Here is a 27,274-nt window from a genome sequence, read left to right as displayed (position 1 = left end):
ATAGGGCAGGACCTGTGCATGGGGTGGAGAAGCAATGTGGTGGCGCTAGCATGGTAGTAGACCAGTTGCTGCCCTCCCTCTGCCAGACACCTGCTGAAGCCACACAGGGTAAGATGGCTGCCCCTGCCCCCACCCAGATGCCCTCGCCTTCCCCAAGTGTTTTTTACTAACCTCCCTTTCAGCTGCATTCCGTTTCACTGTTCACTTCCCAGCCTTCACCGCGTGTTTGTGCGACTAGTGTTAAAAAAAAAAGTTCCATCAGGCTTTCTAACTTCTCACGAGATCTCAAGAAGTTAGAAAGTCTGATGGAACTTTTATTTTTTACCGATAATCCCACAAACATGCGGCAAAGACTGAGAAACGAATGGAGAATCGGAATGCAGCTGAAAGTCAGGTTAGTAAAAAAACACTTGGGGGAGGCGAGGGCATCTGGGCGGGGGCGGCAACCTTACCCTGAATGGTGGTGGGAGAGTGGGGCATGCGCTCTTCCCATGCCAGGCCAGCCCTTGCAGCCCCGGGGCGGCTGAGCTGGGCAGCAGTGGGCAAGGTGTTGAGGTGGGGGCCGGCAGGCCGACCAAAGCAGCAGGTGGAACACCAGAGGCTCAGGGAGGGAGGGTGCTGAAGTGGGCAGTCAGGCCATTGGCAAGAGCAACGTGGTTGAGGAGAAAGCAGCCTCAGAACAAGAAGGGCAAGTAAGGAAAGAAATCCTCGCTCCCCCCCAGAAATTTCCTTTCTTTCCTGACCTGACTCCCAGCCCTGTGCTGTTTCTCCTTCGCGATCCGCTGCTACCGCTGCGTGCAAGGAAACAAAGGAAGTTTTTTTGGGGAAAAACAGGTCAATCAATCAATTTCAATTTCACGATCTTTCACGAGGTGACAAAATCAAAATATGGAGCTAAAAAAACCTGCAACAAAACAAAATAAAAAACAGAGAAAAAGAAAAAAATATATAAAACCCCATGACTGCAAATACCAAACTATTCAAGTCTCAAAATTGTATAATTTTACATTCTGAAGTTATTAATTTTATATGAATATACCGTTAATTTTTTAAAAAGTGATTTGAAACTAATAGACTGTATGGAATAATATTTTCTGATCTTGCCTCTCCTTGGATAAAAGCCAACGGCAGAAGTTGACAAATAAAACTACATTGACTTTTACAGTCAGTACACGAATATCACTCCAAGAATATATAATTATCTTTGTTCAGCATTCTTTGTATAATAAATTCTAGTTCTTCATAAACTGACAGATTCCAGATATCTGGACTGTAACTTAAGAACAAATTAATTCTTTTGACTTGTAACTGCCTTCAGGGTCTTTCTTTTTAAGCATAAAGCATATTATTTAATGTTTATTGATATTAATCTGTAAATAAAATATACTGTACCTGTAACATATGTTTGTGTATGTCTCTCTATCTCTCTCTATCTCTGTATACACACATTACAGTGAAATGTATATTTGTGCATATTTATTTATTTATTTGATTTTTATCCAGCCTTTATTACATGATTCTGAAGTAATGCAAAGATCCTAATGGGAAGAGCCCTTAATTAAAAGTACAATGTTGAGCTGTGAGCTCATGCTGTCATACTACATTTTATGAAAAGACCAAAATTTAAATTCCCCTTTCAAAGAAAAGTTTGGGTTTAGTGCTCTGGGAAACAAGGGAATAGCCATTTTAATCAAACCACAGTCAGCACCTGCAAAAGATCACTGAGTGTGCATACTTCCTTTTTTAGCATCTTCATAAGAACGTTATTTCTAACATTCAAATAATCCTTGTCATCCTTCTCTGACCTTTTAAAAAGTTTTTTATAGTACTTAAGTGAAGATTTTTTTTCATCTGATTAATTAATAAAAACATTGAAGAGTTGTTTGATCTTTAGGATCGAACCATAAGACATTTCATTTGAAACCTTACTCATTTGATGAGGAACCACTGCAACTATCTATCCATTTAATTACAATATTATCCAGTCTACACTTAACTAACTGGCTCATCAAAGTGCATAGAATATTTTTTCAATAGTTTTGCAGAAATGTATTAGATATACGGCATTATCACAATTTATGAAGAAAATGACTCAATCTAAAAAATGAGATTAATGTGGCAAGATTTGTTCTTGATATACCATTCTGACTTTTATTTATTAGATTATTATCCTGCCTTTAAAGTAACTCAAGGCAGTGAAAACACACAATTACTCCTTCATTCTATTTTCTCCACAATAATAACTCTCTGAATGGGTTGGGTTGAGAGAGAGTGACTGGCCCAAAGTCACCCAGCCATCTTTCATGCCTAAAGTGGGACTAGAACTCATAGTCTGGTTTCTAGGCCAGCACGTTCACCGGATCTTCTCAGTTAACAGTCAAGCTAAGTAATCTTTATTTCTTCAGATCTTCCTCTTTGCCTCTTTTTGAACATATGGACATTTGCCTTCCAATAACCTGCCTTACCCCAAAAATAAATTGTAAAGATTGGATTGGACTATCAGCAAATGGTATATTCACAGGAACAATAGAAAAGCCAATATTAAATATTAAAACATAAAAAATAGTGGTCACAAAATTCAAACAGATATGCAATATTTGCTTATAGTTATATTAACCACAGCTAACATTATCCAGCTGATGCTGTTGCATGGAACTTTAGGCTTCATTATTAGCATTCTAATAATGGCAATATTAGCATTTTAGCACTCTTTACTATTGCACTGAAAAGACTTTTTGGTAGGATTTCCCCCAAAATGTTTAAATCTATTGATGAAAGATAAATCTCTTTGCAGATAGAATTTTATCAATTGAATTCCATTACAGTAAAAAAATGTACTGTGTTATATGAGAATGGATGTACCCTGAGTAAGGATACATTTGGACACAGAAATAACTTCATCTTCTTGTCTTCTAGAGTACAAATGGTCTTTGAGGATGTATATTTCTATAATAAACTTTATCCAAATAGCAGTTTAGGTGTATATACCCAGTAGAATCTAGGCCTGTTTTTCTTATTTTTGCTGCTTTCCATAAAAAAGTGGTTTGAAGCTCACAACATATTCAAGAACAAGAGGCCTTCTGACATACCCAAAGATATTAATATTCAACCAATGGGCAGGAAAATAGCCTACCCTTGGGGCTCGTGGACCTTCTGAGCAGTTGTTTGGATCTCACAGATTTTCACACAACTTAATTCCTGGGACTTTGCCAAGTTCACTGAACTCTGTTTGTGTCTTGGGTTTTAAAAATAACTAAAAAGAAGAATAATTTCTGGGAAGAGAGCCAACTATCCATCTGCAGTGATGTTTTGAAATAGAATAGCTTGCAATCACATTTGAGCCATACCTGTAACAAACAAGAGATAGAACATCGATAAAGAATCAAACTAGAACCTTGGGTCTCTGAACAACAATTTCCAAATATTTAGACTTTGAAAAACGTTTCCAGTATTAATTTGCTAAACTGAACAAAACCTTATTTAGTCCCAGAACTTAAAATCCTGTATATTTCTCAGGGATCTTCTCAAACAATGGATCTCAAGGACCTCTCAAACAAATCTCAGAGATCTTCTCATACAAGAACCCACAACTCTGGGGAGCTTGTTTACCTTTGTCATTTTGTGAGAATCTTGCTATATTCTCAAACAAACTCTGTGCTTTATCTGCCCATTTTGTAAACAAAACTTATAAAACCCATTTAGAGCCCAAAGACAGCATATCAACAAAGGGCAGTAAATTCTAATGTTATCACAGATAGAAAACCAGGGCTCTAAAGAACAGGTTCTAGATTTAAGGCTCCAAAGATACATAGCAGCAGTACAGGTTTCTCATTCTTGATGCAAATTTGCTTTTATGTGGTTGATCATTTTCATCCAAGAATTTCGTTTATAAGGGGGAAAATGCTATTATGCAATTTGTACTAGCATAGTCAATATATGGAAACATGCCAAGACTTCTTCCTTCCAAAATCCCTTTCTGCCCTCACTCACATATTTACCATTATACGGTGTGGTTGTTCCAATTGTGCATATTGCCTTTCAGTTATTTTTGCACCTGCAACAGTTGTTATTGTTGTTAATATGGTATCAAAATGGCCATCAGTATCTTGTTCAATCCCATTGCCTAAAATGAGAAGGACATAACACCATAAACAAAACTGGACATCTTACATCAAGCCAAAAATGTTGAAGGATCCTTAACTATAGAACTAACTTTTATCCTGGGGGAATATACTTAGTGCAACATAATGAAGAATGCTAATAAAATGTGTAGGATAGCTCTTTGTCTGCAGTGATAACTACATGCATTAGTAATCTAGCTGTAGATAATATGGAGGCATTTGCTGTACATAGAACAAAAGACAAGAAGAAAACATGTTTGAGTAACCTAGTGCTTAAGAATTAATGCTCTAAATATTTATGAGTGCATTTGGCTTGCAACATTAGACACAATACTCAGCAACCCTTTTTTTCCTGATTAGTTCAGTGTATTGCTTTTTGCAATTCATTTGGGGAATGTAACATTAGCATAAAGTGAGAGAAGCCTGTTTCTATGCTGAGACTAGAATCTAAGAGTTGGAGGAGCCATTCAGGTCATCTCTAGGCCAATCCCCCCCCCCTTTCTTTTGTTTTTGCTCTGGGTCAATTTTCTCAAATATTAGTTTTACTCCTAGACTGTAGAGTTTTCAAAGCAGTTTTAGTGTGTTTGTCTGCAAGTCATTTACTCAGATATTCTTTTCACTGTTCAATGTATGCTTTGTGACTCATATAACAGCAAGCAATTATTGACAGGGCAGTAGGCATTTCGTTTTAAAATCTAAACAAGCTATTTTCCCTATACTGAACAAATGGAAGTATACTTTATACAATATACTGAATAAATATACCAATAACATTTTTATTAGGGCCATACAATTATTTTATATATAAAATGAAATTTTAAGAAAACTAATAAAACTTTATTAAAGTTTATTCTTTTACACTGGTACCTACATGTTATCAAATAAACAAATAAGAAAGATAATGTTATTATCTATCAATTTCTTAATCTTGTTTCAAGTATTAACTTGCTGTATAAATCAAGCGCCAATAGACCAGGAGAGTTTGACAGGTTTTTCCTTGCAGTGTGAGAGGAGAGTCACTAATCTTTATTCTATATTTCTTAGACAAATAGTCAGAGGCATAACATTTGTAGAATGGTAGGTATTAATCAGTTGTATCGAAAGGTAGCTTTGCTTGATTAAAAATATTCCTTCCTATACAAGTTCAGATAACTAATTTTCATTTATAATCTTAGGTCCTTATAACTCCATTCCCCACAGTGTCACTCTTAATCATTGTCTTACGGAATACCGAATAACAGAGCTGGAAGGCAGCTTGGCGGTCTTCTAGTCCAATGCCCTGATGAAGCAGGAAACCCTATACTATTCCGGACAAATAATTGTCCAATATCTCCAATGATAGCATACTCACAACTTATGGGGGCAAGCCATTGCACTGTTTAATTGATCTCACTGTCAGGAAATTTCTCTTTAGTTCTAGATTGGATCTCCCCTTGGAAGATTTGATAGAAGGGACTTGGTCTTGATTATAGCAATACTTTCTACACGAGCTACTCTTGAAAATAAGTTCTTTAACATAATAGCATAAGTCTGAAACAAGCAATAGATTCTGTTGAGCTGAGTTATCCTTTCGGTGACTATATGAATTGGCAGCAATAACAAAATGATTTACCTTTGCCTTTTTCCAAGACTTTTTGTTTTTATTCTCCACTCTTGCCAATGGGGTGTATTTTTTTGATGTTCTCTCGTACAAGATCCAGTGGAGCACTTGGGGGTGACTTGAGCCCCTACTAATTCCACTTAGAATCTCCTGATCTCTAGCCAGAACATCCTCAATTGTACTTTTAATCCATTTGTTCTGGTCTTGCCCTCTACAACAATAGAGGTCTATTCCTATGCATAGAGAATACAGGCAGTTGTTGGCTTATGATCATTTGTTCAGTGACCATTCAAGGTTACGAACAAGGGGACTTATGACTGGTCCTTGGAGTTCCAGCCATTGCAGGCCTCAGTGGTCACATGATTAGATGTTCCCTACTCACTTCCTACAAGCAAAGTAAACGGGGAAGCTGGTAGGAAGTTGTAAGTTGTAATCACGTGAGGTCTTTTCTTAACAATGGCAAGTGGGACTGTCAGAACTGCTGTTGCTAAGTGGCAGTCGTGTGACATTGGGCTTTATGATCATGTTGCTTTCCTATGGAAATTCTGGTCTCAATTGCTGCCATAAGCTGAGGACTACCTGAAACCCCTTCTCTTTAATTTTTCCACTTACAGTCTCTAAAAATGATGGAACTTTCCTTGAGTCCAACCAAACCAAATGTTTGCCTCACTTGGATCAAATGGAATCTTCAATGCAAGAACTTATGGTGACAATGTATTCAGAGCCTTTTGTGAGTTTACTGTCAACAAAACCTTCAACTGTTTTCTGGAATAGCATCAATTATTAATTAGTAAAGTACACAATGTCTTCTTACATATATGATAAGTAGTTGGTCAGGTTTTTTCCCCTTGGTTTAGCTTTAGTATAATTTGGATAAGCAAGGATGATATATTTATTTTGTGTGCATTTTTCCTTTGAGCTTTTAAAATATTATAAAATAAATAACATGTCGTGATGGAAACCTGTTGTTTAAAACTGTTATTTACAAAAATTAATTAACATGTTCTTGACAAGGAGCCATTGGTTAAGTTCTAAACCAATAAAGCCTGACTTCTCCTTTTGTGGATCAGTGTGTAAGTGTCAATTCCTCACCTGGAATAAGCAGGGGTTTTTTTCTTTGTTTTGGTGCTACCTTAATTGGAGAGATTGTTTTATTTAAAAAAAGGATTTGAAAACAAGCAGGTGTGAGTCAAGTCCAGACAATTCAGGATGCAGGAAAGAGAAACCTCCAACCCAAAGGCAGTAAGCTCAACAGTAATCTTCAGACATCAGGAAAAAAATTCAGTTCTTGGAACTGCAAGACAACTGAGTGGCAGAGCTGGGAGGGAAAGGGGACAAGAAAGGAAGGAAAATAGTCTGACCAGAGTCCACAAATGGAAGCAAGCTGTAAACCAAACCAAGCTCATTACCTGCAGCAGCCCAGGTGCAGAGCTCCACAAACCACTTTGGCTTTTGGTCACCAGCCAAGTATTATAAGTCCTCCCCTGTGGCTGTATTGTTTCCCCCCCTGCATCAGTGAAAGAGTGAGCTCAAATATTTGGGGCATGGGTGGTTTCCCCCCCCCCACCTTCTCAGCCCTGGGATTCCTTGGAGGGGTGCCACCCAAGAGGCCCAGTTCAGACAAATATTGGCCAGGGGCTGCCCCAAGCCTAACTCTTCCAGTGGTTCCCCCCTCCCGCCCCCCCAAAGGAATTCACCTGAATCTTCAGGTACGGTTACAAACGCAACGCGCTCAACTACTGCACTCCATCTGGGCAGAAGACCGAGTGATCATTTTAAAAACGTTAAGTTTAAGCCGCCGTTTCGTTTCTGTTCTTTTGCTGTCCGTGCGAACTAAAAAGGCAACCAACCGTCCTCGAGCATCCGGTTTCCCAGAGTGTTACCTTCAGAAAATCTGTAAAAGGGACTAGAGGACGAGGAGAGTGTGTTCCCGATAACCTGAGAACGGAGGTAGGGACCAGGGTTCAGCCCGGGCTAAATGCCTCGGAGCCCTGCGCGGCTCTCTTTCAGCACCTTCGGAGAACTTTGGCGCCTTTTCCCCCCCTTAATTGCTTCTCTGGCACGCCTCGCTCAGCGCTGCCGCGGCACGTTCGGGGATGGTTTTGAGCCCGCTTCTTCTCCGCCCCCTCCCCAAGCCGCTCATCCGCCAATCAGCGCCGGGTCGCCGAAGCTTCATTCTGTTCGGTGCGCTTCTTCTTTGCGTCCAGGATGAGTAACGAGGAGTGCGGGCAGGTGCAGGGCAGGTGAGTCTGTCGTGGATCGAGCAAGGGTAAACGGACGCGCAGGGCAAGACTTGGAACCGCCGCGAGGTGAACCGAGTTGCCTCTGCGCGGAGGGCTCGCCGCTCCCTGCAACTTTCAAAGGGTCGCCCGAGAGGCCAAGATGTGTGCAGGGCGAGCGCGCGCGGCTCTCTTTCCTGGCATCCGTTCCCAGCGTCCGGGAGCCGCTGGCAGCCCGCTCCGCTCGGAGCTGCAACAAAGGAAGGGCGCCATTGCATAAGGCAGGAGAGCGGGGGGGGGGGAGGGAAGAGAAGGCAGGTATTAGGAAAATAAAATAGGCGGGAAACTTTCGTGGCGGCTGGCCAGTCTCCGCGGCACAAGGAAGAGGGCCGCAAGAGACATTTAGGCCGGGTAAAGGAAGGCGATGCTCGCAGAATAAAAGCCAAAACAATCGCTAGCCCTCCATCCGAGAGAATGGTGCGCGTGCGTGCGGGTGTGTTGACGGGCGGAGCGGAGGAAACGCCTCTCTCCAGCTTGGCGTCCGTTTTCTCTGACACGTGGGAAAGCTCCCTCCTGTTCTAGACCCCGAGTCCCTTCTTTTTGGGGGATCGGGGAGGAAAGTGCCCGTCGTGGGGTTGATTTTTGTTCTATGCGGGCAAGAGTCGAATCGTTTGTTCCTTCGTTTATTTAATTTGTTTGTCGCTCATCTTGCTGTGAGGCGATTATGGGCGGTTTACAACTTACTACAATGTATTGTTTTTCAACAATAAGTGTCGAAAGGAAACTCCCCTTCTCTTCTTCGAAGATTCACAACCGCGCATCCATGCAATTTCCTGGACGGCAAAATTGTAATTAGGCCATTGCTTTCTTCCTGTTTTTTTTTTTTATTTTCTTGCTTTAATCTGCAGTCTCGCCCGGTGATTTCCCAGCGATTTTCCATGCAGATTCGACTCTTCTTGGTTTTGGACAGCAGCCAGATATTCCCTTAATCGACATCTTTCCTTGTTATTGTATTGTTTTTGTTTTTTTTTTCTCCTGCGTGAGTGAAAGCTTGAGCTCAGATACAGTTTCCTGACTTGACATCCAGATAGGATTTTTAGCATGGGTCATTTCACCCAGATTATGGCTTCTTTAAAAACTCGGATGACGTTTATAAGGGTTGCTAACAAAGTTTATGGGAAGCATTTAAAGAATTTGAATATTCCAGCTATGTTCATTTAACTTAAAAAATGGGATCCTTATTTCGAGATTAATTTTAATATATCATTGTAACTTCCTTTAGGAAAATTGTTTGCAAACATCAAATACATCCCTTAAGATGCACAAGATTTTAGCAACAATGTTTGCTTTTCAACTTATACAATAATATCTGAAGTCAAATTGGTTTTCTTGAACATCATCCTTATTTCTTTAGCCATTCAAACCAATATTAGAGATCAGAAGGAAATCAGATCAAATCTTAGTGTAACCATTTCCCATTTTCCATGAGTCAACTTCCTCTTAAAGGATACACACTCACACACTCACACACACACACAAAATAGAGAGAGAGAGAATGAAAGAAAATTGTAGTTTTTGCAAAATGCATTTATAAAATAGGAAAAGAACCTTCAAGCTAATACTGTATACTAATTCATGAAAAGCCTAATGTATTTTGATAAAATTACATGTAGCAGGAAAATCTATATAAAAAGCTAGAAATGTACATTATGTACAAATGCAACAAATAAATTTCATTACATTATCTAGTTTTGTCTTTTTTCCTCAAAAGTGTTTTTGATAGCTAAATCAGGTTCCTCTTCTCTCCCTTCTCATCTAAGTTATTACTAATTTCTAAACTTTCGTTGACATTCTGTACTGTTAAGGCAAATACAGCGAAGCATAACATATCTTAGCAGATGCCAAACACTTATGAGAAAGATGAAAGGATGCCGGGTCTATGCTCATTAACAATCAAGGCTGACTGAATTTCCCCACCTCTATGATTTCTCTTGCCACATTTCTCTCCCACAATGAAGTATATGTAGATTCTCCATTCGTACCTATGAAAAGAGCCAAGAATCTCAGTAAAATGCTTAAATGTTGAACTGGCACAAGGGAGACCCAGATTCAGATCTGTCCATGGCCACAGAAGCTCACTGAAGAACTTTATATACTTACTCAATCCAAACTTCCCACAGAGTTAATGTTGAGAAAATAAAATTTTGAGGAAAGGGATACTGTGGTACGCCTAAAGGAAAAGTAGAATAGAAATAAAAAAAATGATATAAAAAATTCCGTTGGAATTAGATTTAATTCATTAAAATTTCCAGAGAAGATTCTTTCAGACACACCAAGAGGACTAGGCTTCAGTAGATTTTATGTAGTATAAAGATGAAGAACAATCAACTGAGCCAAAAAGTAATGCTAAGAATGATTGAATGAATTGTGGTTGGGCTCCCTGAATAGGCCATGATTACAAACCACAATGGTAGGCTTACTGATGATGCTATATCAAAATGAAACAAACCCCCTTTTAGCTTGGGACAATAGGTATACTGTGCTGTATTCTACATTCTATGAACATGATTGTAGTTCTTCAGTCAAAGTTAGAACTATGCTAGTGAAAACAAATGTGAATATAGATCTTTGTGATGGCTTCATTACCACTTGTATTTATCCATCTCTCAAGGCCAGTTCACATGTTCACAGATAGACTTTAGGTTTGAGCAGTTATATGCTGGAGCACTGCAAGCCCGTTTCCCAGTGCCCATAGCCATGTGGACATCCAATATATATGCTCTTTTTTCCTCAAAGAAAGGAGGCAAAGATGAGATCAATGCACAAGCAGTCCTCAACTTACGACCACTACTGGGACCAGAATTTATGTTGCTAAGCAAGGCAGTTGTTAACCAGATTTTACCATCTTTTTGCATGGTTGTTACTGGATCATGAATTGTTAAGCGAGTCACACGGTTGTTAAGAGAATCTGGCTTACTGCATTTATTTATTTATGAGACTTATATACCGCTTTAAGTGCAAGCACTCTCTAAGCGGTGTACACCAGTAAGCAACGTATATATATATATATATATATATATATATATATATATATATATATATATATATATATATTTACATTGCCCCCAACAATCTGGGTCCTCATTTTACCTACCCCGGAAGGATGGAAGGCTGAGTCAACCTTGAGCCGGTGAGATTTGAACCGCTGACCTGCTAAACACAGTCAGCTAAAGTGGCCTGCAGTACTGCACTCTAACTGCTGCGCCACCTCGGCTCATTGACCTTGCATTGTCAGATGCTTGCCAGGAAGGTCACAAATGGCAATCACATGACCCTGGAAGGCTGCAACGATTGTAACTATATGACAGTTGCCAAGCACCCAAATTTTGATCATGTGACATTGGAGATGTTGTGACAGTAGTAAGTGCGAGGACAGGTTGTAAGTAACTTTTTCCAGTGCTGTTGTAACTTTGAATGGTCGCTAAATGAATGGTTGTAATTTGAGCAGCACCTGTGCTAAAATATTATTTGCATTAAACGTTGGTATGGCACAGCACAAATCTTGTGTTAGTTCAGAAGAGTCTGCAATGGGTAGACGAAATCAATAAGATGGCAGAAGTAGCATTATGAGTAAAACCTGCTCCTCTTTTCTAAGAACATATATAAAAGGGGAAAACATTTGATCATAACCTCATAGACATATTTGCAGATGTTGTCTTTCTCCATGGATTCCTGTGTTGTGTGAATTAGGTAGCCAGATTTCTTAAAAAGATCTGCTTTTAACATTTAATTGTTATTGTTATTCTCGGTTGAAAACTGTGTATCTTTTTTTCCCCCAAAGCTTAATAATATAAAATTAAGGCCTTTATTTTGCAACCTGGTCAACCCATTCTGTGCACTGTTTGTTATTGTCTGTGCAATTCCTATTCTTATGAAACATGCCTATTATAAAATATTGGTGTATCCAGACATGGACATAATTTGATATTAATACTCAAATACTGATATCCCATGATAGGCCTGTTTTCTAATTTTTTGATAGAAATATTTAACATAATGAAATTCTTTGCTTTTTGCTCTGCAGAAATTCATTTTTACAGTATGTACGTTTTCACTTATTTACCTCCAGTTTTGGCAAAAATGTAAATTCTTTAAAATACAAGTAGTTTTCTTATTCTTTTGGCACATAAATGAATTGGTTATCAATAGGATTGGAAAAGAAATAAATAGTACATCCCTTGTAACTTGAGAAAACAATAGAGTAATGTGCAAATTCAGGAAATATTTTCCAGCAGAACAATCTGCAAGCGTAAAGCAACATGAAAATATGAATTAGATTGTGTTTTATATATTTATTTTATCATACTGACCTTGTTGCCACATGCCAGATTACTTTTCTAATCCAGTTTTTTTCATTGATGGCAACAAAGCTCTAGAATGATATTAAATAGTTAATTAAATAGTTTCCTATGCAATCCTGTGACCTCATTAGAAGGTCCTACACCTACCGCTCTCTCTTGTGTGGCTGTATATTTGTGTAGGCTTCAATTAAACTTCTGAGTAAACTTGAGAAGATTAGACTGTAAACCAAGAAGGTATAGTATGGAGCATTGCATTGTTTATTTGTTTGTATTCCACCTTTATTATTTTTACAAATAACTCAGAGTAGCAACAATATCCTTTCTCATCCTATTTTCCCCACAAAAACCATCTTGTGAGTTGAGTTGGGCTGAGAGAGAGAGTGATTAGCTCCCAAATCACCCAGCTGGCTTTCATGGCTAAGGCAGGACTTGAACTCACAGTAAAAATAACAATCTAAATTAAATCTGGATATACAATAATCAAAACAGAATAAATGACATGGTTATAAAAATACTTTAGAAAATGAGGTCATAAGTTGGAGTATATATTTTGCAAAGTTTTTGTATGTTTCTTAAAATTAATTTCTTTAATAAAATGCGAGCAATATCAACACTGAATTTATATAACAGTACTGTTGTTGAATATTTTATTCTCTGCAGCTTGTTATCTCATAGAAACAGTCAGACAGTTAACAGAATGCAAAGGAAAATAAAGTGTATAAATCTTATCTTTCTAGTTTGTATAGTCATACTCACACAACATTTGTGTGGATTCTGACCATCATGTCAATATAGCTGATAGTCAAGTTTTTTAAGTCTACTGTATTAACTTCATTTTAAAAATATACTGAGACCCAGTATGATACCATTATTGAGTTGTTTGCTGAAGTAGAAAGGGTAAATGCTGTATTTCAACTTTTTTAATTCTAATAGTCTAACAATATTGATATTGTTTCTTTGTTTAATGGAAATATACAACTGGCCATTGGAAATGTAAAGCATGAACTGAACTGGAAGATGGAATTCATTTTCCAGTGTGCCCTTATTTAGCCATTTATACATGGCTAAATGTATACATTTATACATTTCCCCAAAAGAGGAATGTGTAATAAAAAAGAGGGCAAATTAGCATTCAGTTTGCATACATATCGGACATTTTTAAAAGAATTATATAAATTTAATAGCAACATCATATCAGACAAGGTTTTCTATCTTTGTAAGGTAAATTTATGACAGATGCCCTGTGTATTTGCTTTGCCTGTTTTGTTTTGTTTTGTTGGCTTTTTTTTTGAGATGCAAAGTGGTGATGGTCCTTGTGGCACATTCTTAAGATTTTTTTTAATAGGAAAAGTCTTCAAATGGAACACTTTGCAAAAGGAAGAGTCTAACATAGAATAACTTGATACAATCTCTGCTACAGTAATAATTCGGCCTTGAATTATTCCAGATGGTATATAAAAGTATGCGCTATGAAACATTTGAGATGTGCCCAAACTGAACAATCAGCTTTAACCAATCAGCTTTAGACAAAGCTTCCTATTGAATCTTTGGTCTAGAAATTCTGGCACAGAGCTTAGGTTGTTGATTAAAGATCCTATAGAACTTTTACTAAACAAATGTCTCATTCATAGGTTTATAAAGCAAATCTACAATGTCTACAATAGTATGGTTTTATATCATAGATAACAAAGAAATGGTTCAAATGTATGACTGAATACACCCATTTTTCTTATTAAGATGCATTTAATACTATTTAATGCTACAAATGATCTCATCTACTTAAATATTAATTTGATTTTTTTCAGTGAATCTGATGGTACTTCTGAGGATGACAAAGGTAATTTTTCAAAAATCTATAATTCTCTTCAGTGTATCTTTTATTAGTAAAGATAAATTAATTAAATATAATTATTTCTTTCTTTCCTGAGAAGCTAAGGATGAAGAGAAAAGGGAAAGAGGGTGTCAGAAAAAGAGACATATCCAAACAAAATAGATTGTTGAAAACAAAGAAAATTTAGGGTTTCAGAAAGAAAGAAAATAGAGCCTCCACTGATCTTTGCTTCTTGCTTTCATCATGCTTATTCACTATGCCTTCACTGTCATAGAAGGAAGCAGATTATTCCTATATAATAGGAACCTTGCTAGGCCCTCCTGTGTAGCCATTTTGATAATATCTGGATAATTTCCTCATGATTTAAAGAGGCTATGGAGAGATGGCATTTTGTACCATCCTTCATAAGGCATCAGTGTTGTTGCTATTGAAGTCCTGAATTTGATTTAGTTTATTTTCACCTCTAAGAACTCCCTTTGACTGCAGAATCCAGGTCGGTCATTGAGATCAGAGCTTTCATCTTCCGAGCTTTTGGGCTCGTGCTGAAGCCCATCCTCAAGGAACTACTTTCTACCAGAATGTGTGTTTTTGGCATTTCTATGCATAGTATTTATGTGGTGCCTAATTTGTGTGGCTTTTTATTTGTTGATTGGAGTATTGGTGGACGGCTATTAAGCACCACATAAATACTATGCTTATAATAGCCCAAAGCACACATTCTGATAGAGAGAAGTTCTCTATGGATGGGCTCCAGCATGTGTCCAAAAGCTTGGAAGACTAAACCCCTGGGCCTGGTGAACGACCCAGATTGAATCCTGCAGCATTAGCCTGGAACACATATATTTGCCTTTGATTTGTCCAAGATCTAGAAACAGCTAGAAGCAGTAGTTTCTCTATGGTATTCTTGTGCTCCATGAACTTGGTTGTCTACTTCACACAATTACCAAGCTTACAGAGCACCAAAACCTCTATAGTTCAACCTTAAACTGCATATATTCTCTTCTATTGGAGTAAGTTTTTCACTAGATCTATGAATGGCACATCAAGTTGGAGATATGCAAAGTAGATGATTTGCGTTCTCAAACTTTTATCAGCAGCTCTTCCTAAAGAAATGCTACCTGTACTTAGCAGTCACTGGTTACGCTGACTGCTTCTTTTTGCATAATGATAGGGCTTCCCTTGGTTCATAATGTACTGACCTCTAGGAGAGGAGGTAAGATATTTTTATTGATTGCTCTTCGCCTGAAGGGAAAGTATTATGTTCTTTAAAGTGTATCTCCAATCAATCAAAACAGATTTTCATGGTTTCATTGGATGAGTAAATTGGGCAGAAATTGTTAACTTCCTTCCTCCAAATCAACTGCTACAGTCTGACTTAAGCCACCTAGTTTCCTTCAAATCAGTTATTTCATTTTGAAAATAAAATATCTTGTACTATTCCTTCTCTCTGAATTATGATTGTTATCTTATGTAATACTTCTTTAAAAAAAATGCCATTCTCTTTGAGTTTGTCTTGATTCAGAAGACTCTGTTACTTTTTAAAAACTTTTTGATGTGACAATCAAATTCTGTGAGTCTTGTTTTTGCATTTGTAACCCTTTCAGTCTGCTTGTCATATACACTCATTTTTCCCTGAGGCTCTCATTCCTTCCCATAATGTCTTGGGAAATGGTTTCAAATTATCTCTGCCACCTTTTGATGTTGTTGATTAAGATGAAGGCCTGGCCAGTTCTGCATTAAAAGCTGATCAACAAATGTACAAATGAAACATAAAAATGACCAACATATGTTTCATTTTTGTGAAAGGGATCACAAATTAGAATAATTTTTTAAATATTGTTTCACAAGATTGCTGTAATTTTCACATATTCCCTTATTTTAGGAAAGGCCAGACATTGTTATAGAGAGTGAAGGCTACATTTAATATTTGGGAGAGGGGAAGGAGGGCTGCAGTAAATAGGTTTTAATGTATTTTACTACATTTTGGCAGTGGTATTCTTTGTTCTTTAAACTTGCAAATGCAATTTTAGGCTTAGGCTACAGTTCTTAGCTCCATACCAGCAATGCATTTGTAGCTGGAAAGAATCCATAACAAACAAACAAAAAAAAATTAGGGAGTTTGTGACCCTTTGTGACCTTGGGTTGCCCACCCCTTTTTTTAGGGAGACAATGGATATTTAATTTTGCATTCTTTTCCCACAAATTATATAGTTAAATCTGTAACAATGAAAATGAAGATTTTGCACAAGAAAATAAATTGAGAAAACTGCACAGGAAAATAAATTATTATCTAATAATGGCTGTTGAAAACTTCTGGCAGATAATTTTTATTTTTTTTTAGTTTTAGTATGACATAAGTCCTCATTTGGACTTCATCCAAACAAATTGGAACAGAGGAAGGAAAAAACATTGACTGATTAATTTTGAACAAAATCCCATACAAAGCTTTTTCCATAGCATAATTACACCATCCAGCTAAGGTCTTAACTAAAAGAGATGCAAAATTATTAATATTTTTTAAGTACTAGAACCTATGTGCAATTTTGATGCATAGATATTTTTGTATCATGTAATTGTAGTTCTTGAAAGAAGGGTCAAATCTTCCACTCTCACATGGTGTAACCTCAATCAAAAGTTGATCTTCAGGTGCTGTTTTCTTTAACAATGTCTATATCATATTTAGCCTAGGATGCAGTTTACCTTAAACATAATGAGCAAGTAAAATATAGGTTGCACTGTCCAAATTATAGTGGGTCACTAAGGAGTCTTGAAAATGATCTCATAAGAGTTTGTACAAATAAGAAAAGTCATCATTTTTCCTACATACAGTACCATTTTCTTCTAAGGTCAGAACTAGATTGAGCAAATGTTACATTCAATGGTATCATTTTAATCTACATCACTGTTTAACTATTACTAAGACAAATTTTTTTTTCATTTTATGAAGGTAACGACAGTTCCAGCAGTGACTCAGAGAGCTCCGAAAGCGAGTCTGGTCAGTAATTATGCAGTTACATTTCATGAATATCAATAATTAATTGATAATTTTATGGGGAGGGGGGAACCTTAAAGGGGAAAATCTTCTTTCAAACGATTCCTAAGGAACTGAATATGTTAAATTAACATAGAATTCTTCCTCCTGACCATTTGGAGGGACGGTTGAAAAACAGAAGAAGGCAAAGGAGAAGGAAGTGAATAGAACGTGTCCTATTTTAATATTTAAAATGTTGAACTGCAGCCAGTAGCTGTGTACAAGTAGTCTTTGCCTTATGACCACAACTGAGCCCAAAATTTCCATCTCTAAGCAAGACAATTAAATAAGTTTTGCCTGATTTCACGACCTGGCTTACCCAGTTGTTAAGTGAATACTGCAATTGTTAGGTTGGCAACATGGTCGTTAAATCGTTAAGACTTCCTCACTGACTTTGCTTGTCAGAAGGTCACAAAAGGGGATCACATGACCCAGGGACACTGCAACTGCCATAAATAAATGTTAGCTGCCAAGTGTCCGAATTTTGATTGTGTGACCACAGGGATGCTGCGATGGTTGTAAGTGTAAGGTCGTAGGTTACTTTTTTCCGTGCCTTTGTAACTCTGCATGATCACTAAATGAACCATTGTAAGTCAAGGGCTACCTGTATGTAAGTCAGCTCTTTGCCTTTTGTTCTTTTTATTACTTTTCTGCTCTCCTTGGTATATGTTGTTGCCATGGTGAGTGATATTTTATCTCAGCAAACAGTTTTCTATCTCAAACATAATATATATTCACAAGGGACTCCGCTGGAGGTGCCATGAGAGCAGGTCTCTTGAGATTGGCAGGAAAAGTGGCAAAACAGGATGGTCAGGAAAAGAATTGAAGGAAATGGTGTCTGTCTCTGAGTGACAAATATAGCTTTGTGCACATGTTTTAATATTTATGCCTAGTTTTATTTTAAACAAACAAGTAATCCAAAAAGTTAACAAGTCAACAAATCTTTCGGTCTCACCATGTCAACCTTTTTATTTGCAGAGACAAATGAAAATGAATCACGTGGGTATCCTTTATTTATCGTTAATTATAGTTTTTGTGTCAGAAAGCTTTAACAGAATTGCTCTGCAAGATCGCAGGAGGATGCTTAGAAATGAAAGCAACTTATTTGGCTGTTTATGTTATTAAGAAGGTCATAAGATAATTTGAAAACAGTTAACAATGACCAAGGTATGGTATTTCCTCATTATAATTAAAACTTCAAAAAGTATCCTACTATCGCAAAAGTGCTATTCTTCCTCAGAATAATAATTGAGGAAATTATAGTTAAACTGATTAAATAGTAATAAGTATAATAGCTAGGTGGAGCTCTCATACTGTACTCAGATTGCCAAAGAGTGAGGAAGATACTGGCAGTAGTCCTTGACTTACGACCATAATGGAGCCTATTCATTACAGTTGTGATGAACCTAAAATGGGTTATCACGTGACCAATCTTTTTTGTGGCACTTGTTAAGTGAACACATTAGTCATAAAGCGATTGTTAAGTGAACCAGTTGTTCACTATGGGTGTTTTTGCCAAAACCCTGAAAGTAAATGTCAGTTTTGCCCAAAAAAATGGCAAAAAAAAGTCACAAAATGACTGGGATGCAGCAAATGGCCACAAATGTGGACTATTTTTCTAGTGCCGGTGTCGCAGGACAGGAGGTGGCTGTCAAATCTTCAGAACCAAATTGTAAGTATCCCTGGTGAGATCTGTTGTAACTTTGAATGATCATTAAGCAACCAGTTGTAAGTTGAGGACTACTCGTATGTCAAGTCCTTTGTGCCTGTACTCAGAAACGCATCAGGTTAGAAAAGCTGAGGGAGGTAATGTTGGAAGTGGCATTCTGAATTACAAGGGACTTGATTTTAATCAGATAGGCTCTTGTTCTTTAATCATACAAATAGAAACCAGTATCATTGCAAATGTGTGATGTTTGACTTATAATTTTTAGGATCAAATATGTTTTGCCTGTGGTAATCTTGGCAACTAAAAAAAAGTCCAGACTAAAGTGAAAAAGTTACAGGAAATGACTTAACATGCAAAAGTTTAGGCACTTTTGTGGTTTGTGTATCTTTAACAGAACAGAGGCTGACCCAGTGTCTGCAGAGTACAAATTAAAAAAGAGATATTTTGGCAAATTTGAATGCACGCTTACTTGTATAGTATATGCAGTTGTTTACAGATTCAGTTTTTAAAGTAACTATAGCAGATGCAAAAAAAAAAAAGATCCCTCAGTCTGGTACTTTGTAACACCTCCTTTGGCAGAAAGCATAATTAATAATTTCAAGAAACATTAATTCCTTGCAACAGACCCGCTAACATTCTGCTAGTATTTGCATGCTTCAAAATCACCCCATCCATTTCCTCATGTGTAGTAAACACTTGACCATGGTTTCAAAATGAATCATATTACCTTTTTTTTTACCATTTACTGCATGTGTAACTTGAAATTGCAATACATATAATAAAGATATTAAATATAATAAAGAGTACATTACACATCCTTGTCTGATTAGTTTTGAATCATTTGCAAAGCATTCTGTTTATTCTTATGTATGTTTTACTTTCATATGCAGCATTTCTTATAAATGGTAAAGATACTGTCTGTTACTTTTTGCCTATTTGGAGCAACCAACACCTAATTTTACTGCAAATATGCTCAAATTTTCCTTCAAACTAGGATTTCTAATATAGAGTCTACCTTGAAAGTCACTTTATTGTTGCTTGCATCCCACCAGTTATGAGCCATATACAGTGTTCTGACATATACTGGTAGTTCTCAACTTACAACCATTCATTTTAGTGACCATTCAAATTTTCAATGACAATGGAAAAAAATTACTTATGACCGGTTTTCACACTTGTAACTGTTGCAGCATCCCCATGGTCATGTGATCAAAATTTGGGTGCTTGGCAGCTGGCATGTACTTATGACAGTTGCAGTGATCCGGAGGGATGTAATCCCCATTTGTAACCTTCCCAACTGGCTTCTGACAACCAAAGTCAATGGGGAAACCAGATTTGTTTGACAACTGCATGATTGAATTAACAATTGTAATGATTCGCTTAATAACTGTGGCAGAAAAGGTCATAAAATGGAGCATAACTCACTTAACATCTATTTTGCTTAGCAATGGAAACTGGGGTCAATTGTGGTCATAAGTCAAGGACTGCATATCTTGCTCTGTTTATTTATCTTGTTTATGTAAACATTATTTTCTATTTTTTTCCACTATTGACCAATGTTCAGTAGACTTCTTAGATGCCTGCTGCTCCATTGTTTTGCATTTTTCCATTTCTCTTTAATTTGCATTCCCTTCAGTAATACTTTACAATTCATATGAACATGTTAGGTATCTAAAAACCTAATTTGATTATTTTTTTCTGATAATTTCATGCTGAAAATCTGGTAATAATGAAATGATATTGAGTATATGATCTGAATCATTTTCGAAAAAGGTTTTTGAGGAATTTAAGGTGAATTAACTAAATAGAGTGGTCAACGGTGAATGCCAACCTTATCTCTCATAACAGAAGTCACATCTGGATTAAAATTCTAATTTTTATCAGCTGTAATAGGTAGACTGGAATGTCCAACAGCTATAATTAGTAATAAGAATATGGTTATCATGATCATCTCTGACTTTCATTACAAACTGGAAAACTGAATGTATAGGAACATAAAATCTCTGTTAGGACAGGTGAATTATCTTCCTAATTCAATATTCTGTTTCTTTTAGCAGTCAGTTTTATGCTTCCAGCAAGCTTATAAATGAGTTCCTTAATAGTAACTTTGCACTAGTGGTTTATCCAGGATAGCAGGCACTGGCAGATGAGTAAGGAATATTTAACAAGCTGTCATCGCTAATAGCTGTGGAAGTCTAGCACCATGTTTGTTTCTGTAGCTGGTTTAATGTGTTGGCTCTCATATGATAGCATAGCAAGTTGTGTAGCTTGATTATATCATGTGAGAAGAATCTTCTGTTGCCCTAAAATAATATGAAAATATTGAGATTGCCGGAATTCTGGAAAATAAAGCACAGGCAGTTAATTAAAATAAAATGCACAGGGTGCAGGTTGTTAATTTGATATGACCTCAAATTATAGGAATTATTCACAGGTTATATTTTGATAACGATTTTAAAAATCCTAACTGATTCAGTTTATGATTCACTTTATTATTTTTTTTACAGTTGAGGAAGCAGAAGAGAAAGAGTTACAGCTATATTGTAGCGAATCAGGTACAGACATTGTATATTTTGCAATATTGTCCAGAATTCTGGAAAATGGAGCACAGGCAATGAATTAAAGTTAATTAATTAATTAAACAGAGATGGGAGATCTAAAAGGACAGGGATCATTCAAATGTCATGTTTTGATAACAATTTTAAAATTCCTATCTGGTTCAGTTTATGATTATTATTTTTTGTTTGCTTTACAGTTGAAAAACCAGAAGAAAAAGAGTTCCCGAATGGTGGCGAATCTGGTATTGACCCTTAGAACATTGTATATGTTGCAATGTTAAAAAGTTTTATGTTTTAAAAAAATTTAATTTTGTTCTATTGTTTCATTTTAGAAGTTAACATCCAGCAATGCTGTAAACATTGCATAATTCAAAAAGTAGGTTTGAAAATTTCAAGTTGCCTTAAATCTTATTTCATAAAGGTACCACTGATATTTCAATAATTTATTTTTCTTTTCTTTTAAATATAAAGAAGCAACATGAACAAGTCACTCCCAGAAGATTTCTGAAAGGACAGTTTTGGTAGTTATTTATTATTATTGTTGTTGTTGTTATTATTATTATTATTATTGGAAACATAACTGGAATTGTTTTTTTTTTTATGTTTACATGTATATAATTGTGCAGGTCCAAATTTATATATGCATGCTATCAATTAGTAAAGGATGTGGGAGGATCTGCTGCTAATTCTACATATTCACTTCATTGCTCAAGTATTTTGATGGAATAGAAAAAAAAATGAAGGAAAGTTATTGGTTGATAATTATTAAATCAAGAACATTTATACAAAAATTGCTATATATACCTTATTCTTCTAGCATACTGTTTTAGGAGTTTAGGATATATCTATATATAAGTTACATATCTATATATGTGTCTGTCTGTCTGTCTGTCTATGACTTCATATATTTCAGAGTATTGGTTATTCTGGAATTATGAAAAGGAAGCCCACTTCATAAAAGATGGAAATTATGAATTTTTTGGTATACTTTCTAACTTACCGTTACTTATTAAAAGCACATTAAAATACATTCATTATCATTATGTGAAGTGTAAAAAACATAGTCTAAGAGGCTAGTACTATTATGTACACTAATTCTACTAATTATATTATGCATGCTAATTACCACCAGATGGATTTGTAGCTGGCTGACCGGCCATACTCAGCGTGTGGTCCTCAATGGAACCGCATCTACATGGAGGGAAGTGTGTAGTGGGGTGCCCCAGGGCTCTGTTCTGGGCCCAGTACTCTTCAACATCTTCATCAACGATTTGGATGAAGGGATAGATGGGGAACTCATCAAATTTGCAGATGACACCAAGCTGGCAGGAATATCCAACACTCCAGAAGACAGGCTTCAGGTACAGAAGGATCTGGACAGACTTGAACACTGGGCACTAACTAACAAAATGAAATTCAATGGTGAAAAAAGCAAGGTTCTACATTTAGGCAAGAAAAACCAAATGCACAAGTACAGCATAGGTGGCACCATGCTCAATAGTAGTAACTGTGAGAGGGACCTCGGAGTCCTAGTAGACAATCACTTAAATATGAGCCAGCAATGTGCTGCAGCTGCCAAAAAGGCCAACACAGTGCTAGGCTGCATTAACAGAGGGATAGAATCAAGATCACGTGAAGTATTAATACCACTTTACAATGCCTTGGTAAGGCCACACTTGGAATACTGCATTCAGTTTTGGTCACCACGATGTAAAAAAGATGTTGAGACTCTAGAAAGAGTACAGAGAAGAGCAACAAAAATGATTAGAGGACTGGAGGCTAAAACATATAAGGAACAGCTGCTGGAATTGGGTATGTCTAGTTTAATGAAGAGAAGGACGAGGAGGGACATGATAGCAGTGTTCCAATATCTCAGGGGCTGCCACAAAAAAGAGGGAGTCAAACTATTTTCCAAAGCGCCTGAAGGGAGGACAAGAAGCAAAGGGTGGAAACTAACCAAAGAGAGAAGCAACCTAGAACTAAGGAGAAACTTCCTGACAGTTAGAACAATTAACCAGTGGAACAACCTGCCTGCAGAAGTGGTGAATGTTCCAACACTGGAAGTTTTTAAGTAGACTGATCAGCCATTTGTCAAAAATGGTGTAGAGTTTCCTGCTTCAGCAGGGGGTTGGACTAGATGACCTCCAAGGTCCTTTCCAACTTTATTATTATTATTGTTATTTAAATGATATGAATACTTCTAATTATATCAATAGCTAACAATCTGTTTGCTAAGGGTATATAACAAATATAACATTTGTGATTTTCATCTTTTTGTATTGTTAAGGAATGGTTTGCAGGACTACAACTTTAAAACATTTTTAAAGTATCTTACTGCTCATAGGCGGAAGAATTATGCTAAGCACCAATATTCCATCTGTGTGTTTTTAAATATTTATTTGGAAAGATAAAAAATGTTAACTATCATTTGATGGTATTATAGACTCACAGTTATCTTTTGTATGTCATTTGTTTAGCTTGAAGTTGGATGGTGAAGGAACTTTTGAATGTACAGCAACAGGGTTAATTTTTGAAGTAACCAGAGCTGTCACCATTGAATATTCAGTTTTGTCTTGGACCAAATATGCTGCTTATGTTAAAGATCCTTGGATTGTTGTGGGCCCTATATTTGATATCAAATGTACTTCTTCCGTTCTTACTTCCATTCAGTTTCCACACACCCTCTGCCTGAATGGTAAGATTCATTGTAAACATTATCTCATATATTTATGTATTATGGCACATTCTTGAGAAAGTTCTAACATTTTGGAATTTGTGTGCAGATCATTTGTCTGAGAAGGCCTTCAAAGTATTCCATTTCAAAAAGAATGGTCCGGAATTTGAAGGCTCCATTGATCATTCAACCACCCATGTCAAATGGCACGTGAGCTCACTGTCTCCAGTTGGACCAGTAATTGAGAGATATGATCCAGTTTATTATCATGGGGTAGTCATTTTATATAAAGTTATCAACAATCATCCTTCCTTGAAATTCCGTGTGTATATAGCTACAAATAACAATTCATTTATAAAGGTAAGATCAACTTTTTTTAAAAAAACTTTTTTTGGAAAATAAGCTCTTCATCCTTGTTAAAAGCTGTGACTATAAAATTCTTTCTAGTGGGTACTTAATAAAAAGTTCTAAGAAAGTGACTTGGTTTGGCTCCCTTGCCATTGAAATTCAATGGGTTTAAACTCACTTCGATCTGGATCAGCTGAGTGACATTTAGGAGTCAGAAATGCCATTTCCAATGACATTTTCTGCTTTACTGCTTATCATTACCGTATATGCTGGCATATTAGGCGACCCGGCGTATAAGACGACCCCCGTCTTTATAGCCGGGCCGCATTCCTAGAACGTCGTCTTATACGCCGGAAACTACCAGTATTTCCGGCGTATAAGACGACTCAGCATATAAGACGACCCCCGTCTTTGGCGCCAATTTCAGCGCTCACGGAAGTCGTCTTATACGCCGGCATTTACGGTATTCTACCATTTTACTGTTTGAATTTATGTATATATATTTTATTCAACTCCATATGCTTTTAATTTATTTTGTTTTGAATGTACTTTTAAAGATTTGGTCTCTAACCTAAAATAAAATAAAATAGTTAAAAAAAATTGCTCAACAAAGGCTAGACAGATAATTAAATTAATTGCTATGTTTATATTTATTTGTATCCCGTCTTTATTAATTTTATAAATAACTCAAGGCAGCGAACATATCAAACACACCTTCCTCTTCTCCCCACAACAGCTCTGTGAGGTGAAAAAGGGCTGAAAGAGAGTTATTGGCCCAAAGTCATCCAGCTGGCTTTCATGGCTAGGGCATGACTAGAACTCAAAGTCTCAGGGTTTCTAGTCTGTTGCCTTAACCATGAGACACATTGGCTCTTATATATCTCTGAATATAACATTTCTAGGTTTCCTATACATACCCTCAATATAACCAGTTCTGCATAACATTTCTAGGATTCCTACATACATGCTCAAAACTGGGAAAGTACAATTTCTTTCTAATAAAACAAATGGGAGCCAGAACACTAAATGAGGATATAATATAATGAATGAATTTAAAATATTGAGCAGATAATCTAACCCAGTGGTTCTCAACCTTCCTTATGCCACGACCCTTTAATACAGTTCCTCATGTTGTGATGACCCCCAACCCCCCATCCAGCTGGCCGGGGAGGGGGAGCAGGAAGGTCGCTCCGCCGGCTCTGCCTAGCCTGGTTGGAGAAGTGCCATTCCTCTCTTTCTTTCCTCTCTCTTTTTCTCTCTTTCCTCTCTTTCTCTTTCCTCTCTTTCTTCTGTCTCTCTTTCCTCTTCCTCTCTCTCTCTTTCCTCCCTCTTTCTCTTTCTCTCTTTCTTCTCTTTTCCTGTTTCTCTCTTTCCTCTCTTTCTCTTTTCTCTTCCCTCTCTTTCTCTTTCCTCTCTCTCTCTTCTCTTTCTCTTTCCTCTCTCTTCTCTCTCTCCCTCTTTCCTCTCTCTTTCCCTCTTTCCTCTTTTTCTTTTCTCTCCCTTTTCTCTCTTTCTCTCTCTCTTTCCTCTTTCTCTTTCCTCCCTTTCTCTTTCCTCTCTTTCTTTCTCTCTCTCTCTTTCTCTCCTTCCTTTCTCTTTCTCTCTCTTTTCCCTCTCTTTCTCTCTCTCTTTCCTCTCTTTTCCTCTGTTTCTCTCTCTTTCCTCTCTTTCTCTCTCTCTCTCTTATGGCAGCATCGTTGGGGGTCCCCGCCGCCCCTGGCCCGGACTTCACCGCGTCCTCAGCTGAATGGGTGGGGAGGGGGAGCAGGATGGAGGCAGTGGATGTGGCGGCAGCAGCCGCCGCTGCTGCATCATCGGGTCCCCTCTGCCCCCGTGCTGCCCGGCCTCATCCTCCATCCATCGATGGAACCGTGGTGGGGGCTGGTGCTGCGCAGCCTGCCAGCCCCTCTGCCAGCCAAGCTGCTCCCCCCCAGGCATCCCTCTTCTTCCCAGTGCCCGCCCGAGCCTCTTTGGGGCAGCAGGAGGAAGGAGAGGAGAAGGGCGAGAAAACTGCCGCCACTGCCCAAGCCGCCCCCGCACTGCCCGGCCTTACCCTCCTCCCATCCGATGGAGCCACGGTGGGAGCTGGTGCTATGCGGCCCGCCAGCCCCTCCACCAGCCCGGCTGCTTCCCCGGTACCCCTCTTCCTCCCAGCACCTGCCCGAGCTGCCTTGGGGGCAGTAGGAGGAAGAAGGTGAGGAGGAAGAGGATGGCAAGGAAGCCACCGCTAGCGCTGGGCCCCAGGAGGCAGCTCTCCTCTCCTACCTTTGGTGCATCTTCTTCCTTCCCGGCAGCCTGGACTTTGGTGCACCTTCCTGGCCAGCGGGTCCAATGGCCAGGCTGGCTAGGGATTGAAGTAGCTGGTCTCCCTTGGGCTGCGGCTTGCGGGAGGGCTAGCCCACTCAGTGGAGCCTCCAGTGGGCCATTCCCAACAGGGATCCTGGGGCTTCTCTGGACGGCTCCAAGGCCATGAGGCCCTGGCCGCGCTTCTCCCAGGGGATGGGGCACCCGGGCGCAGGGCTAATCAGGAGCCCTGCAGGAGGTAAGTCTGCCTGAGAGAGAGAGAGAGAAGGGAAGCGAAAGTGCCCCCCCCCTCTCTCTCTCTGCAAATGGCAGAGGAGGCCGTGTGGAGACGGATGCGGAGCGGTGTTTCGGTTCCTAAGACCATCGGAAATATGTGTTTTCCAATGGTCTTAGGCAACCCCTGTGAAAGGGTCATTCGACCCCCAAAAGGTTCGCGACCCACAGGCTGAGAACTGCTGATCTAGCCCCTTTTTAGACTGAAATAGGTTGATAAAATGTATATCTAATATGTCTATTATTAATATTACATTTTATATAGACAATTTTCAAAAAGGTTTG

At 38.0% G+C, this 27,274-nt stretch overlaps 1 protein-coding gene and 1 long non-coding RNA gene across 6 annotated transcripts in view; one reads left to right on the top strand and one right to left on the bottom strand.

Moving 5' to 3' along the window:
* Positions 1–406: 406 nt before the first annotated feature.
* Positions 407–7,549, bottom strand: LOC120315996. Of its 2 annotated transcripts, XR_005558837.1 has the most exons (5): positions 7,419–7,549; positions 6,814–7,039; positions 3,999–4,123; positions 3,134–3,347; positions 407–904 (listed from the first exon to the last, which is right to left on the bottom strand). It is a non-coding gene; the product is annotated as an uncharacterized LOC120315996 (long non-coding RNA). The 2 variants fall into 2 exon arrangements; XR_005558836.1 differs by lacking the exon at positions 407–904 and having other exon boundaries at positions 2,129–3,347.
* Positions 7,550–7,861: 312 nt separating this feature from the next.
* The window catches only part of LOC120315994 (NACHT, LRR and PYD domains-containing protein 1b allele 2-like), a 36,508-nt gene continuing 17,095 nt past the window's right edge, over positions 7,862–27,274 (top strand). For 3 of the 4 annotated variants that reach the window (XM_039361072.1, XM_039361075.1, XM_039361076.1), the window contains exons 1-10: positions 7,862–7,964; positions 14,107–14,138; positions 17,080–17,127; positions 18,142–18,162; positions 21,340–21,387; positions 21,588–21,632; positions 21,723–21,766; positions 21,862–21,911; positions 23,868–24,085; positions 24,174–24,424. In XM_039361072.1, the coding sequence (XP_039217006.1) occupies positions 7,930–7,964; positions 14,107–14,138; positions 17,080–17,127; positions 18,142–18,162; positions 21,340–21,387; positions 21,588–21,632; positions 21,723–21,766; positions 21,862–21,911; positions 23,868–24,085; positions 24,174–24,424 (792 nt within the window). In that variant the 5' untranslated portion in view covers positions 7,862–7,929. The remainder of the gene's footprint in view (positions 7,965–14,106; positions 14,139–17,079; positions 17,128–18,141; positions 18,163–21,339; positions 21,388–21,587; positions 21,633–21,722; positions 21,767–21,861; positions 21,912–23,867; positions 24,086–24,173; positions 24,425–27,274) is intronic. The other variant, XM_039361073.1, reaches the window with a different exon arrangement.

This window comes from Crotalus tigris, unplaced genomic scaffold (assembly GCF_016545835.1).
Source record: "Crotalus tigris isolate CLP2741 ecotype Arizona unplaced genomic scaffold, ASM1654583v1 scf7180000019200.1136910, whole genome shotgun sequence".
In the NCBI taxonomy this organism is placed as follows: domain Eukaryota; kingdom Metazoa; phylum Chordata; class Lepidosauria; order Squamata; family Viperidae; genus Crotalus; species Crotalus tigris.
This window is presented reverse-complemented; position numbering and strand designations above follow the sequence as displayed.